This window comes from Papio anubis, unplaced genomic scaffold, assembly GCF_008728515.1.
Source record: "Papio anubis isolate 15944 unplaced genomic scaffold, Panubis1.0 scaffold89, whole genome shotgun sequence".
In the NCBI taxonomy this organism is placed as follows: domain Eukaryota; kingdom Metazoa; phylum Chordata; class Mammalia; order Primates; family Cercopithecidae; genus Papio; species Papio anubis.
The window spans coordinates 35130-52453 of record NW_022169137.1 but is presented as its reverse complement, the minus strand read 5'-3'; the positions used below and the strand labels follow the sequence as shown (position 1 = coordinate 52453).

The window sequence follows — 17324 nt, the reverse complement described above, 5'->3', positions numbered from 1 at the left end:
TCTCTGCATTTTAGATATGATCATTTCCTATTAAGTTAAAAATTATGATACACACTTTTGAAATGTGACCTTTTCTTTTAAACTTTATTTTAACATCAGTAAAAATAACTTTTTTTCTGGGCATCCCACTGCTACTAGCTTTACAGTCAAGGCAGGTTGCTTATTGCATTTCCTTCAATGTGTATACGGTAAATAAAAATAAGAATGAAACGCTAGTTAATTATGAAATTATTTTATATCATGACTGTGTGGTAGTCCATTACATATGAATATTGTTTTAGAGTAGTCAAATATTTAACATATCGATTGATCATGGAAGACTAAAGATTTAAGGTAGAAATCTAAAGACAGTAAGACTTGGGAAAAATCTATGCATTATTCTTACTATTTGAAGGAAAAAGAATATTTAAATTGAGATAGTTCATGGCACTAGTTAACCTAAGAGAAAGTATGGCAAGCTATCACATGTGCTCCCAAATGATTGAAAAGATTTTACCCTTAAAACCCAAGAAAGCTGCATTTGCAGAAATTGATCAGACACAGTTTTTGTGTCTTCAGGAGGAGTTGTCAGTACACGAGAGAGAGAGCGAGCTAGAAGTGGGGCATGGGCAAGGCCATACATCTGGTACAGTCTGGTGTCCCCAAATCAGGGGGCTAATACCTTAATTTAGACGAACTTCACCTCTACTTGCTACTAGTACAGTTAAGAAAAACTGGACCTAATTCCGAAGAATGATGTTGTGAATCCATATGGTCTGCACTTCTGGCCCACTGGCAACCAGGCCGTATAAACTTCTGTGGCTGAGCCTGATTCAGCCTGTCTGCAGCTTCCCAGGACTTCTCCCTCTGGCTGTCTTTTCTTTTATTCTGGTCTAAATTTGGAAGCATTGTCAGGCAGCTCTGACAGGGGTAGATTCACTTTTGTATTTTCTTTTTGTGGTGGGTGCTTCTTTCATCATCCCTAGAGTGACAATGGGGAGGCAGATGTATGTCTGAGCCTGGTCTGGGCTTGTTCCAATGTGATAGTCAGGACTCTTGCTCTGTGACCACAGCTGGTTCTTCAAACTGAATGGGTTGGACCAGCCCCAGGCAGTCTCCACCATCTTTGCAAGCTTCTGTGGCTTCCAGTGCTTTTATTGATTGATTTTGTTCCCCGTTTCATTTGAGGACTGTACACCTGAGGTAGATGGTGTGCTGCGTGTGACGGCGGTGCTCACAGGCACTTCCTAAAGGGAGCTGGGGTCCGTCCTAGAGCCTGTCCCATTGTAGGGATTCCTTAGATGGAATAGGTGGCTCTGCACTAAGTTTAAAGGCCCAGTCATGAGTAAATGTGTCTTTTTCTCTTTTTTTCTGAATGTCTTTGTTGAATGAAATGCTTGCTTTCCAACTAACTAAAGTGTTTTTTCAGGGGAAGTTTCAGCCCCTTGATCAAGTTGTGGTGGATAACATGTTTCCAAATTGCATCTTGTTGCTGAAACTTCCTGGACTTGAGAAGTTACTTCACCATGTGACGGAGGAAAAAGGTATGGTATAACTTAAAGATTTATGACTGGTAGAAAGGATGGACCTTGCCTAAGAATGTGGCTGCTTACAGGCCCACTGAATGTAAGGCTTATTCTGTGTCCACCATAGGGAAAGTTGCCATTCAGATTTGCTAACACTGCCAGCACCGTTCCTCTATTGCTTTAGAGTGTTTAGTCTTTGAAACTACAACCATAGCAGTCTAGTGCTATGTCCCACAGGGCAGGAATCACAAGGTGTGCCTTCAGTCTCACCTCTTCTTTGAACTAGTTCTGTGACATCAGGCAAGTCACTCAGCTGCCTTCTGCCTCAGATTTCTCATTGTAAAATTACATAAAACCTGTACCTTAATAGATGGAAGCATTTATCGAGCACCTTCCAAAAGCACATGTTGCACATTAGTGCTAAGCTCTAGGTACTTATGAATAAGACATAATCCTTTTCTTCACTTTGCGCCCAGTCTGACAGGGGTCAATGACAAGCTGAGCAGTGCCTGCACAGTGTAACGGAAGTGAACTCTGAATTTGCTGGGGATGCACAGGACAGGTTTCTAATCTGGCGGGGTTGGGTGGGGGGTGCAGGTGGATAGATGTTGTGTTGCTTCCCTGGGGGAAATGACCGCTTTATGGAGTACTGAAGGATAGTCAGAGAAACAGTTTAACAGAGGCTTAGATGTATGGAAAAGTTTGTCAGGTTCAAGAAGTTCCAAGAAGTTCAAAGTATAGGATGCTAGGGAAGGATTTAGGTTGGTAAGGAATGAGGCGGGAATGCTGGGCATGAGTCCAGATGGTAAAGGGCACTGTGTGTGTTTGAACTTTGCTTAATGTTAGTGGAGTGTGTGTGAAGTTTTAAGCATGGCAGTCTGCAGTGTGGAGAGTATATTGGAGAAGCCAGGTCCACCGAGGCTGTTGCAGTGATCCAGACAGGAGATAATGGTGGCCTTGATCTTAGGAGACAGAACAAGAAAAAAGTAGCCATGTAGAGATGGATCCAACTGCATCTGGTGGTTGGGTGATGGTCAAGGAGAAGGAGGAGTCAAGAGTGACTTCTGGGTTTGTGCCTGACCCAAAGGATGTGTAGTGGTGGGATCCTGGACACAGGGAACATGGGCTGGAGAAGCAGGATAGGGTAATGAAGAGATGCATTTTAACTGTCATTCATTTAATTTTTCAGAAGGGAAAGTAAGGCAGTGTGTGTGAATGTGTTTTGACAGGTTGGAAATAGTGTAAAAACTTGACTTCAGTGTCTCGAAAAATCATCCAAGTAGTTTCAGAGTTAATATGGAAGCAAAGTGTGGGAACCAGAATGTTGGGCTGATAAGTAGTGGCTGTTTTGGGTCATAGATGGTTTGGCCAACTATAACAGTTCTTCTGGGACCACGAAAGTGGTGATGCCAAGAGGAGAACCTATTGATTACATTTTATGTTTAAGGGGTCCAGTAAATTCATACTTGGCCACACTTGGAGCTCCAGTTTGGAACTGAGGGATGTGTGGTGCCAAGGTTTTATCAAAGCAGTTCCATTAAAGATATTCTCTGATGCTGAATTTGGCAGAGGACAGCAATCTTTTTGTGGGTGACAAATGAAGTAACCCATAACCACTTTTAAAAGATAAAGTAATGAAGAATAATTTAATGAAGCCATGTTAATTTTTGTCAACTTAACACAAGCTGAAAATGCAGTTAACTCATTGTCCAGAATTCTGCTATTAGCTGTATAAGAACAATCATCTTAAAACCCAGAAATCTGGGTTTAGAAACAGTGTTAGTGCCTCAGCATTTGTTTCCTTACAGTCTGCAGCCGAGAGCAAGAAGCTGTCTCTGTCTCATCCCTTCCCTCTTGTACACTGAACCCCTGACCATTTATTGCATCATTATCTGAACTTCTGTCTTAGTCTCCTTTGCTTCTCAATATTGCCTAACTTTTGGAAGTTCTGCACTTCCATTTTCAAAGTAGCTATATTATTGGCCTTTATATTTGCCAGATTTCGAAAACTCTAGGCGTCAATTTTTTTTTCTTTATTTTTAAGTGATGGGCAAAACATAAAATATGTTAGAATAAATTTCACGCAGTAAAAGATGTATTCAATCTCTAGAGGTTTGGCAGTTTCTTTTTATCAAATTCTTCCCTTAATAAACTGCAGCCTGTGAATCTCAAAATAATGGAAGGTTTAAAAACAGAACCAAAAAGATTTTTAGTTTTATTTTTTATTTTTTTAAGACAAGGTCTTGCTCTATTGCCCAGGCTGTAATGCAGTGGCACAATCACGGCTCACTGCAGCCTCAATCTCTGGGGCTCAGGCAATCCTCCCACCTCAGCCTCCTGAGTAGCTAAGACCACAGGTGCAAGCCACCATGCCTAGCTAATTTTTTCGAGTTTTTTTTGTAGAGATGAGGGGGGTCTCTCTGTGTCACCCAGGCTGGTCTTGAACTCCTGGACTCAAGGGATTCTCCCGCCTCAGCCTCCTAAAGTGCTGAGATTATAGGTATGAGTCACCATGCCCATTCTCAAAAAGATTTTTAAATGAGGGGAAAAAATAAGTAAGATTCTCAAATGCCTCATCCTCAAAAAGACCTTTTCATCAAAATACATACAAGCATTTTCACGTTACTTGCTTTACCCCTTGACCCAAAACATAAATATGTGAAATATGTTTCTTTATGGAAGATCTGTGTACAGGGACAGTGTACTGAGATAAACATCTTTTTCCATGAAGATCTACACGGATCGGCATTCGGAAGTTTACCACTGCCATAGAGTCCAAGACAAGTGCAGTACATGCACTTGTATGACGGCAAAACTTCTTTGGTTACTGGTTTACATATGTTATGTAGTCCTTGCAGTAATTTTCTTTCATTATATATTATAACCTGCATTCTCACAAATGAGGAAACTGAGGCTTAAAGAGTTGAAGTAACTTGACTGACACTATAGAAGTTGAAGTGGTAGAACCAGGATTTGAACCTATGTCTGTCTGACAGCAACTCTTTTGCCTTCCTTCTTATAGCTGTGTATGTAACACTTCCAAAGTACTCTATATATAAGCGTTTGTGTGTGTGTATGTGTGGTGTTTCATATGAAAAAAAAAACTTGACTCTTTTTTTTTTCTTTTTTTTGAGACGGGGTCTCACTCTGTTGCCCAGGCTGGAATGCAGTGTCATAATCTTGGCTTACTACAACCTCTGCCTCCTGGGCTCAAGTGATCCTCGCACCTCCGCCTCCCGAGTAGCTGGGACTACAGGCGGGCGCCACCACGCCTGGCTAATTTTTGTATTTTTAGTAGAGACAGTGTTTCACTATGTTGGCCAGGCTAGTCTCGAACTCCTGGCCTCAGGTGATCCACCTACCTTGGCCTCCTAAAGTGCTGGGATTACAGGTGTGAGCCACTGCACCCAGCCAAAAACTTGACTCTTTTAAAATTTATTTTTCTTTAATTTTTTTTAGAGACAGAGTCTCACTGTCACCCAGGCTGGAATGCAGTGGTGTCATCATGGCTCACTGCATCTTTGAACTCCTGGGCTCAAGTGATCCTCACACCTCAGCCTCCAGAGTAACTGGGACTACAGGTGTGCACCACCATGCCCAACTAAGTTTTTTTATCTTTAGCAGAGACAAGGTCTTATATGTTGCCCAGGCCAGTCTCCAACTTCTGGGCTCAAGCAATCCTCTCACCTCAGCCTCCCAAACTGCTGGAATTACAGGCATGAGCCACCATGCCTCGCTTTGATTTTTCTTTTTTAATCTCACATATTCCCTCTTAATATTTTCCCTTTGTGTGGCAAAAGGAGAGAGAGACAGGGAAGGAGACAGAAAAAACTTCCATAGCTTAAGGAAATGGCCATTCTTATCCCTCCAGGGAACTTCCTAGAGCTTCTAGGCACTATGTGACTCCACAGGCCTTCTTCTAGTGATTGCGTTGGGTACTGGCTACTTATTTGAATGTGGATTATTGTCCATTTATAAATTAGTGTTTGCTTCCATTCTCTGTAATTTATTTCTAGATTTCTAAATAAGAAAGACGACTACTAAAGAGTGGTCAGTTACTATCCATGATGGGGAGTAAAGGTAAAGAAGAAAGCGATGTTTTCTAACTTCCATTCTCTCCATAGGCACTTGTGCAGATAGAGTAAAGCCTGAAATACTCAAATTCCCCAGCTAGCTGTTTTGATATTAAACTCCAGATGCTGTCTTAAACATCTGTGGCATTAAAGACCTGGTAAAGGCTGCTAGGCCTGTGAGAATCTTCCCCTTTTGCCTTCTCTCTGGTGAATGAACCTAGCCACGGTTGTTTGTACCCTGAATGATGATGGCTGTGACTTTAGCCCTGCCTACTTTATTAGTGAAAGAAATGATGTGTCTCTGTTTGCTCGTTGTGGGGCTCAGAGCAGGTTTCTTGCCAAAGAAGTGCACATTCAGTGGAGAGATGGTATGGGAAAGGACTAATGAAGGGTCACGAACCTTATCTTGAATGTAACCCTTTGTTTCATATTGCCAGCACAAGCTGCAGTGCACTGTCTGAGGTGATTAACAGGAAGAGCCAGGAAAACTTACCTGATTAAAATATCCCAAGTACAATTGCCAAGTTTCTTTCCCTAGGAAGCAGGGGAAGAAAGCGATCATATGAGTTTCTCAGTTATGGAAAACATTGAGAAAGTAGAAGTGAAAATGTGCTCGAGGCAGTTCAACAATACGTCAGGGAAATTCAAGTTTGTGAGCCGATTACCCAATTGCTGAACATGTTACTTAACTGTGAACTCACTTTTATTCCATCCTTATTTTGTAAACCCAGTCTTTCCAGATGTTTGAAATCCGTTTTATAGGCACCAGGCACATAAGGGAAAAAAAACCTTTCCAGCATATGCATGTTTTATCAAACTCACTGACTCTCACAAATATTAAATTTAGGACACAAATGAATATGCTTTGGTATTTTTCATAATTATGGGTAGTCTGTGGCCTTCATGAATATTTTAAACCTCCTTGTTTTTCAAAATTTGTAAATTTCAAAAATAAGCAGTAATTTATACACTGGGTCCATGTGTAGCCTTCTGGGATATAGTAATCATCTTGCCAGGGAGTGTTAACTTCCTGGCAAGTGTCAACTTTCTATGAAAGTTGAGGAAAAAACCTCCAGACCCAGCTAGCTTCACTAATAAATTTTACTACACTTTAAGGAAGAATGATAGTCAAAGAAATAACACTTGCTCAAACTCTTTCAGAAAATAGATGAGGAAGGAATGTTTCCCAACTAATTTTATGCAACTGGAATTGCCCTAGTACCAAATCAAAATTATTACCAAAAAAATTAGACCATTATCCCTTATGATTATAGACTGAAAAATCCTAAGAAAATATTGGAAAATCAAATATCTAAAAATTAAATATGTAAAACCTAAGTGGGGTTTATTGCAGGAATTCACAATTGGTTGAGCATTAGAAAATCAATTAGTGTAATTTACCATATTTATGCATTACAAAATTGTATGATTATCTGAAAAGACACAGAAAAGGTATTTGATAAAATTCAGTCATGATATAAATTATCAGCAAATGAAGAATAAAAGGGAACTTCCAAGGCATCTATGGCAAACTCACAGCTAACATCATCTTCATTGTAAGAGACTGAACACAATCTTCCCCCAAGACTGGGTACAAGAGAAGGATGCCTGCTCTTACCACTTCTATTCACCATGTGGTGGATGTCCTAGCATGTGCAATATGATAAGAAAAAGGCATACAGATTGGAAAGTCAGTAGTACAACTGTCTTTATTCATAGACAATATTGTCATGTATGAAAAAATCCAGAAGAATCTACAAAAGAAGTTACTAGAATTGATAAACAAACTTTCAGGATACAAGCTCAATATACAAATATTAGTTGTGTTTCTATATACTGGCAGTGAACAATTGGATAATAGAATAAAAACATACCATTTATACTACCATTAAAAATAACATTCTAGTGCTAAATATAACACAATATGTACAAGACCAATATGCTGAACATTACAAAATATTGCTGAGAGAAATTAAAGAAAAATTAACTAAATGGAGAAATAGGCCATGTTCATGGATTGGAAGACTCAATATTTTTAAGGTGTCTATTTTCCCCAAGTTGTTCTATAGATTCAATGTAATGCTTAGCCAGCTTCTTTTTTTTTCTTTTTTTGGTAAGTATTGATAAACTGATTCTAGAATTTATATGACTACGTAAAGCAGTAGAAGCAGCAGTCTCCAACCTTTTTGGCAGCAGGAACTGGTTTTGTGGAAGACAATTTTTCCATGGATGGGGTGGGGAAGGGGATGGTTTTGGGGTGAAACTTCCACCTCAGATCATCAGGCATTAGATTCTCATAAGGAGCACACAACCTAGATCCCTCGCATGCGCAGTTGACAATAGGGTTCTCTCTCCTATGAGAATCTAATGCCATCACTGATCTGACAGGAGGCGGAGCTTAGCCAGTAATGCTTGCTTGCCCGACACTCACCTCCTGCTATGTGGCTTAGTTCCTTACAGGCAACAGATCAGTACCAGTCGATGGCTTGGGGATTGGGGAGCCCTGATGTAAAGGACCTATAATAGTCAAAACAATTTTGAAAAAGAAGAATAAATTTGGAGAACTTATACAAACTGAATTAAAGACTTACCATAATCAGGAAAATGTGGGGGCCAGGCACAATGACTCATGCCTGTAATCCTAGCAGTTTGGGAGGCCGAGGCAGGAGGATTGCTTGAGGCTGAGAGTTCGAGACAAGCCTGAGCAACATAGCAAAACCCTATTTCTACAGAAAGTTTAAAAATTAGGCAGCTGTGGGCCGGGCATGGTGTCTTACGCCTGTAATCCCAGCACTTTGGGAGGCTGAGGCAGGCGGATCATGAGGTCAGGAGATCGAGACCATCCTGGCTAACACGGTGAAACCCCATCTCTACTAAAAATACAAAAAAATTAGCCAGGTGTGGTGGCAGGCACCTGTAGTCCCAGCTACTCGGGAGGCTGAGGCAGGAGAATGGCATGAACCCAGGAGATGGAGCTTGCAGTGAGCCAAGATCGTGCCACTGTACTCCAGCCTTGGTGACAGACTGAGACTCTGTCTCAAAAAAAAATAATAATAAAAATATAAAATAAAATAAGTTAGCCAGCTGTGGTGGTATGTACCTGTAGTTCCAACTATTTGGGAGGCTGGGGAGGGAAGATCACTTGAGCCCAGGAGGTCAGGGTTACAGTGAACAATGATCACACAATTGCACTCCAACTTGGGTAACACAGTGACACCCTGTCCCTAAATTTAAAAAATAAATAAAAATAAAATGAATGTGGTATTGGTATAAGAGAAATGTATAGATAAATGGAATAGAATAGAGAATCTAGAAATAAACCCACACTTATATGGTCAATTGATTTTTTTTTCCAAAGGTGTGAAGATAATTCAATGGGAGAAAGGATAGTCTTTACAACAAATGTTGATGGAAGAATTTGGTATACATATGAAAAATAACATTGATCCTCGCCTCATACAGAAAAATTAAATCAAAATGGATCACTATGTTAAATTCAAAAATGAAAATTATTGAGCTTCTAGAAGAAAGCATAGGATAAAATCCTTGTTGCCTTGGGAATGAGGCAAAGATTTCTTAGGACACAAAACCCACTAACTGTAAAAAAATTATAAATTGTATTTTATCAAAAGTATTATCTTTTGTTTTTGAAAAATGCCATTAAGAAAAAAAGGAGATTGTGAGTTGTGGGATAGTTGGAACTCACCTACCTGGCTGTCCAAGGCTTACAATGATAAAGCCACTTGACAGTTTCTTACATCTCAGGAGTTCTACTACTCCCTAGTACAATGGAAGGAACTACTGCTAGCTGCAACAAAATGGATAAATCTCACAGAAATAATGTTGAGCAAAATAAGTTGGACACAGAAAGTATATACTGTATCATTTCATTTCTATGGTGTTCCAGAATAAAGCAAGAATTACGCTGTGATGATGGATGAGTGGTGACCTGCGGTCTGGGTAGCCATGGGAGAATTTACTACCTAAGGGTTCCAGGGAACTTTGAGGATGATGCTTACATGACTGCATACATTTCTCCAGACTCCTCGAATTGTACATTTAAAATGGGTGTGTCCATTGTGTGAACATGAACATTGTGTGAACACCTAAATAAAATTCATTTTTAAAACAATATTTACTGATCCAGCACTAGAAGCTAAGCCTCCTGATTTCTAACACACTATTTTTTTTTAATTCCCCCTTTCCCCCAAAATAATATTGGCTCCTTTTCTCTCCACACTTGCTACCTCCCATGGGATGGAGAGATGGAATGTGGGAGGCAAGGCCAGTGTGAGCACTGGCTCTGAGGTTTAGGCCTTGATATCCCGGAGAGTGGTGTGGGAGGAAGATGAACCACTGGGTTTTAGACACATGGAGCCTCAGTTCAGGGCTTTGGGCTTCCCGGTTAGTTTGTTGAGTCTTGTTGAGCCAGGAGGAGATCACACCAGATGAAAGGATACAGTTGGCTTTGGAGGAGGGTGAAGCAGAGCTGGGAAAAGAATCAGACAAGTCATTAGAGACATAAAAAAATAGCAATTTTATATATGCCATGGAGGAGAGGTTTTTCCCACAAACCGGTTGTTAGGAGGTACTGAAGAAAGTGTAGACCTAGTGATCTTGGTAAAGTGAACATCAGATCCACAGCTTTGATGTCAGTGTGGGTGGGAGTTGGGTGCTCTTGCCTACTTCCTCAGTGACTTAGGACAGTTTACTTCATGTCGCTCAGACCCAGTCTTCAAAGATGGGGATAAATCATGGTTTTTTAATTGATTCTGAGATTCATTCTGACCATTCAATGAGAAAATGTGTATTATGTACCTAGCACAGACCTGAATAAACATTAGTTTCTTATGTTTTATTAATAAATCATCTTTTGCATCATGATATCTTTGCTAATATTATGTATTTGCTAAGTGGCAGGTGTTGTGCTATAGGATTTATATGGATTATCACATTTCATGCTCAGAATAGCCCAGTGAGAAAAAAGCCTCTCTTTACACATGGGGAAACAGGCTTTGAGAGCGAGGCAGCTTCCCAAGGAGACAGCATGTGCTGGGGTATGCATGAGCCCTGGTAGCATGGCTCGGTCTGTGCTCTCTGCCCCTTCTTAGAGAACAATTCCCAGAGGTAGAGGAGAAGCCTCCCGGTGGGGCTCAGGGAGTGGGAGACATTCTTTCAGAAAATTTGGAGGTAGATGCAAGAAAGAAGTGAGATGCCAGATCAGGGTAGGATTTTCAGGAGAACCTTGAGCAGTGAGCTTCTTTTGGAGTTGCTTTTTTCATTCCTCAGTTATATTCATTCCTCAGGCAATGAATATAACTTCTAAAAGCCATTCAACAGCATATATTTATTTAGTGATTGCTGTATGCTCTTAGAATTCCCCTGGTTTGTACATAGGTTGGGGCATAGCCTCCAAGTAAGTTGAGTTCAGTCTCATTGGCTTTGGTTTACAGTAGGCTGTTTGCCCAGGTAGTCCTGGCTTCAAAACCGCAGACATTGCACCTTGGAATTCTCACACTCCTGACAATGCTATTTGCACCTGTCCCTCTTTTTTGTTACTGTAGTGACATGTCCCGAGGAGATGGCTATAGATGTCCAGCCCTCAATCCAGCCTGCCTCATCTTGCCTACAGCATTGACAACCATAGGCTGACACAGGGAGAAAATTCACAGGAACTAAGGCCAGGGACCTCCCAACCCCTCTCCCATACAATTTAACAGACTGCAGAAAATGACCCCTGAATGGACAGTTTCCATTTCCCATCACAAGGGGAAGGGAGAAAGAGCCTCATTCTATATAACTCAGAGGTGGTGAATTCACATCAGACCCAAGGGTTACTAGTGGTCATAAAGATAAATCCTGCGTGGACAGAGGAGGCTGGAGTGGAAGTGCTGCCCTTGCTAATTGCACAGAAAGAAGAAATCCCATGAATGAAAAAGGTTGCAGAGGAGATCATGGTTTAATGGCATGGTATATAAGGCTGGGTGGATTGTGAAGAGAGTAAGTGTAATTTATAAGAGGTGAAACTTTTATCCCCATAAAGGGCCAGGTTGAGCCTACCATAAATCTAAATCTTCTGAAAGAGCTATGATTATGTTGGTAATATGTTAAAAGATAGATAGATCTTTTTTTAATGCTCCCCCAATCCCACCAGGCCACTACTGAGTAGTTACCAAGATTTTTTTCCTGAATGTATGTAGTGAACTTCATAGATACCTGCATTTAGTTTCAATTTTCTTTATTGGGATTTTCATTTTTATTTTAAGAAAAAAAAAGTGTTTCATTGAAAACATTGAGATGAGCTTAAAATTATTCAAAACAGTTAAGACTGCTTAGTATGCTAGTGTGAACACAAAGTATCTGAGACAAGTCCCAGTCAATTTAGAAAGTTTATTTTGCCAAGGTCAAGGACGCACCCATGACACAGCCTTGGGAAGTCCTGAGACCTGTGCCCAAGGTGGTTGGGGGTACAGTTTGCTTTTATATGTTTTAGGGAGACATGAGCCATCAATCAATATGTGTCAGGTGTACACTGGTTTAGTCCAGTAAGGCAGCAACAACTCAAAGTGGGGGCTTCCACATTAGACATAGAGAAGAGACAAAAGGTTGCATTTTTTTGATCAGCCTTCCACTGAATACACAATTTAGTCTGGCTTGAGGGTGGGGCCGTGGCTAGGGACTGGCCCTCTTCTGCCCAGAATTTCCCTGCCTCCTGTCCCTATCACCAAGATTTATTTTCCTTTCACATTTGTTTGTTGAGGTTTTAAAATTACCTTTTCTACAGAGTTGTGTGTATAATTGGAAGGTGTCCTTAAATTCTTACTCATTTAGTGGTTGATGACTCCTGAGGTAGCCACACTACTACTAACATTTAAAAAAACATTTCAAGTATGTTCTCAGGTTTGTAAATTAAGTTTTTCAAGAATATAAACTTATGAAATATTTTTAAATGGTTAACTTGTATATGATAGAACCTTATGAGTTTATTTTTTAAATTCATTGTACTGAGTCTTTTTTTTTTCTTTTAATGTAATCCAGAAATAGACAACAAGAAATATTACAAGTACAGCAAAGAGAAGACATTAAAGTGGCTGGGAAAAAAGGTATAGTTCCTCTCTAGTGCCTTGTGGTAAAAGAAAAAAATTCAGTTCTCTAAGAAATTTTCAAAGAAGGCGGTAAGTCTGAATCCAGAGACCATCCTGTATATTCAGTGAAAAGAGGAAAATTGTGTAGAGATACCAAGTATGAGAAGAAGGCTTTGACTTTTCAATCCTCCCTAACTTGTGTATCTCTGAAGTTAACTTTATGTTTTCTCATGACCTGCATTCTCATTTCTCCCTGATCCTACTACGGAATGAAATAATTTGTTGGTGTAGATTTGAGTCTTCCAAGTAAGAGGATACTAGGCCTGGCACTTGTTGGCCATTGTCAGTCCTACAGGTGTCTCCAAGGGTGATGTTGCTCCCACACAGCCAGGCAAAGGGACCCAGGGACACAGCCAGGCAAAGGTGTTCAGGTTTAGAGGACGTATGTCCCACTTTCAGGGTCTGGATGCTGAGGAGGGGTCGTCTTACAGGCAAAGCCTGTATCTTAGTGATTCTAAGAATCTTGACCTAATGGAAGGACTGGGGCAGGGAATGGCAAATCAATTTAGTAGGTCACAACCAGTATTTCTCTTGCAATGAAACAGATTGGATGGGATGGGATGTATTAAAATATAGCAGAGGAAGGGCAAGTATTAAGTATGGCTCTATGAAACATATTTATATGTGTTTAAGTATTGGATTGCTGTATATTTCTTACCATGGGGTTGTGATTAAAAAAAAAACTTTGAAAGCCACTGGTCTAAGGATAATATGTACTCTCACGTTGATTAAGAATCTCACTAAACCAGATAGAATAATGATAAAGTTTTTGCAAGATCAGTGCATACCAGTAGTTATAGTACTGTTTCCTAAGATTCTCTTCCGTCTTTTGTGTGAAAAATCATGTTTGTCCGCATGTGCTCTCTCATAAGTGGGAGTTGAACAATGAGAACACATGAACACAGGGAGGGGAACATCACACACTGGGGCCGTTTCAGGGGTCAGGGGCAAGGGGAGGGAGAACATTAGGACAAATATCTAATGCATGTGGGGCTTAAAACCTAGATGACGGGTAGATGGGTGCAGCAAACCGCTATGGTACTTGTATACCTATGTAACAAACCTGCATGTTCTGCACATGTATCCCAGAACTTAAAGTATAATAAATAATAATAAATAATAAATTAATCGTGTTTATTTGTCATATCATGTTACCAGGCTCATTGGAAGCCTGAGAAGCTGGAAATGAGTCCAGTAGAATAATCAGGCTCCTAATGTGCAAAGTAGTGGAGAGATTTAGAGTGCCGTGTTTCACTTTTCATTTGTGATATAGTAGTAGTAGTATTCCATGTAGACGAAGAATGAACATCAATGCAGAGCAGAATCCTTGATGTTTACTTTTGCTCTTAGCCAGGGAAAAGGATATGAATAGCGAAGAGGAGTTTATACTTACTGATTATATTTCCTAGGAAGTGGGAAATTTATATTATTCTATTTAGGAAATTATTACATATAAATTTTATGCCAGGTTCTATTCTAAGGGCTTTATTTACATATATTATCTTATTTAATTTTCACAGTAGTCCTGTGAAGTGGATGTTATTTTTTTCCCCATTTCACAGATAGAGCCACAGAAAGGTTAAGTAACTAGCCGTGGTTACAGAGCCAAGCCCAGCGGCCTGACTCCAGAGTCAGAGCTCTCAGTTATCACAATATGTTGCCTCTCATACTGTGTAGGCCATGGCAGTCTGTGTAGTGAGATCATCCAGAGATCCTGCTGCCACTCAGCCTTTCTTCAAATGGGCAACCATTTCTCATCTTCTGGTGTCTGGTGAAGATACTTCTAGGTTCTCAAATACATCTTTGCAGATCTCTTAAGTGGTTTGAAGGCCACCTATGAAGTCATAGATTTCTAAAGTTAAGTTGAAAATACGCTGCTTTTCCCCTTTTGGTTGCTTTGTAGGTTAACCAAACTACAGCAGCATTAAAAACCAATAATGTGAATGTCAGTTGCCGGGTACAGTCAACTGCATTTTTCTCTGGTGACCAAGTTTCCACTGACAAGGAAGGTAAGTAAAGCATTTTATCAGAAATGATTTTTGTCTGGAGTAAGTTGCTTTTGTGTAAATGCCTATCTTAAGATTTAAAAATCTTAATGTCACAGAAGCCTCATATTCCTACCAATGCCTGGTATACATTGTGGCAGGTGTGCATCTTGTTTCAGAAGCAAAGAATATTTCTACGATAGGTTACTTCTGTTATTCATTGATACTTAAGTTATTTATTCAGCAAATATTTCTTTTACACTGATAGTAGTAACAACCCTGGCTATCATTTATTGAGGGTGTATTGTGTGCCAGGCCCTTTGCTAAGTTGCCACTATACAAACATGATCTCATCCAACCTTCCCAGTAAATTTCATAATGAGCGTCTTGAGGCCCTGTCCAAAGTCTCGCAACTAGTAAATGGCAAAGCTGAGCTATTTATGGAGCTTGTCTCTCAAGCCCACACTCATAACCTTTTTGTGATACTGTTCCTGCGACACAGTTGTACTGTTCCAGTGGCTGCATCTGTTTGCATTTTCTTCTCAAGACGCATGTTTCCTGATACAGGGATCAATATACTTTGATTTTAGATGAAAATTGATTTGCTTGGCAATTTTTCTTTTAGGTTATTCTTTCATAATCTCAAAAAGGTATATTATTTTCTTTTCCAAGTAGAGTCCTCTTATTTCTATATGTATTGTTGAATAAGAACAGCTATATAATACAGTTAACAATCTCAAATAGTGAGACAGAAATTATTCTGACGTTAAACTCCAATTCGTTGTTCCCTTGTTCAGGGTATACATATGGCTTTAGTCATTACATAAATAAAAACTAGGAATAGTGGCCTGTTTGTGATTGATAGTAATTCAGGCAATCTGATTTGCAGGAATCTGCCTTGCATGTATAGCTAGTTGGCTACTGCTATTCCGGGAGTGGTGGACAGCACCTTTGCCATACTGAGTTACCAGCTGTCAGTGTCTTTAATTGGCTTTAACAATAGAAGATGAGGGATTGAGATAGATGATTAATGGATAGATAGGTGGGTGGATAGATGCATCCATGGATGGATGGATGAAACCATAGATTTTGTTTTAAAAGTAGAAGAAGAGATGTTAGAGGTTATTTAGACAGATCATCTCATTTTTTAAATGGAGAGATAGTAACTTATCCTCAAGATCTTCTGTTCTAAGTCTAGTGCTTTTACCAGTACTCTATATATTAAGATTCTGGGCTTGGCTATATATTGCCATTTAGTGTCCTGGCCGTAAAGTAAGCTTTACATATTGTACATTATTTCCTTTTTTAGATATTTAGCTTGGTTTGGTACCAGAGGAAGCAAATGAACTATATGTTGACTTTCTTAAAATAGTTTTCTTTGTCTAGTCATGACTGGTTGGATAATGACTATCCCAGAACCATGAGCAATTTTAAGAAGGGTCAAATGATAACTTTCAGTTCTACGTTGACAATGAAAATCTCTTACTGAAGACTTTTTGACGTCAGGTGGTCACCAGACGGCAGTCATTTTCTATGTAATACTAAGGCAAATTGTTACTTTCACTTGAGAGCAGAGAAGAATGGAAAAAAGGAAGTGAATGAATATCCCAGCAGCAAACCTGGGGTCTGCTTTTGGTGGTTTATATCCCCGCATGGTTATCCCATCTTATGATTAAGTTTGATTATCTGCTTGTATTCTACATAAAATATTGAATTCAGGAACAGAGTTTTGAAACAGTTTTTGTTGTCTTCTTATGTAACTGTGTTTCTAATTGCTGCCAGAGCTGCATTTTAGTACTGAGAACCCAGATGCTTTAGAACTAATGATGACAAATTCTGAGTTAGTTGGTTTTTTTTTAAGTGTTTTATTAGTTTGGGAGTGTGTGTGTGTGTGTGTGTGTGTGTGTAGAACTATATATAGAACAATATGTACATATAGAACTATATATTTTTTTTTTCAGGGTTCTTATAAAGCAAATACCTAGTAGTAGAGACATACGGTATTTTATTTCTCTTAAATGAGTATGCTCATTACTGTTGAATAATTAGATTTATTCTTTATTGAAACAGGCTTAGAAAAGATTACCCTTTTAACAAAGACATGACTATATCATATTGTTATAGCTGATTTTTAAACTTTATTTGTATTCAATGGTTTCGACTAAGAAAGCAACCCTGAGTTTTTGTTTTTACTGTCATTTAGGGAGCATCTACTGTATTATACTTGTTTTATCTTATATCTTTGGTATCATCCCATGTCATATCTCATCCATCATATCTTCCCACTAGTCTGACAGATAGATATTACTATCCCCATTCTACAAATGAGAAAACTGAGGCTAGAGCTTAAGTGAGTTCCCTTTATCCAGATAGGGTCAGAATTTGAACTCAGGTCAATTTGACTGTAAAACCACCATAATTACTATTTTTTTTACTTTCACTCCTCCTTCTGTTTCTTTCAGAGGATTATATTCGTTATGCCCATGGTCTGATATCTGATTACATCCCTAAAGAATTAAGTGATGACTTATCTAAATACTTAAAGTAAGTATTGATTATCTTCAGTCATAATGAAGTACCATCTGCTTCTTGGTTTCCCCAGCAGTGGGGTTTCCT

The 17324-nt window shown here is 39.4% G+C and overlaps 1 protein-coding gene across 4 annotated transcripts in view; it reads left to right on the top strand.

Annotated features, from left to right (window-relative positions):
* Positions 1–17324, top strand: part of LOC101002334 (ribonuclease H2 subunit B) — a 63381-nt gene that overhangs the window by 23701 nt on the left and 22356 nt on the right. For 3 of the 4 annotated variants that reach the window (XM_009191949.2, XM_009191948.2, XM_021929633.2), the window contains exons 5-8: positions 1409–1523; positions 12617–12681; positions 14627–14732; positions 17171–17252. In XM_009191949.2, the coding sequence (XP_009190213.1) occupies positions 1409–1523; positions 12617–12681; positions 14627–14732; positions 17171–17252 (368 nt within the window). The remainder of the gene's footprint in view (positions 1–1408; positions 1524–12616; positions 12682–14626; positions 14733–17170; positions 17253–17324) is intronic. The other variant, XM_021929634.2, reaches the window with a different exon arrangement.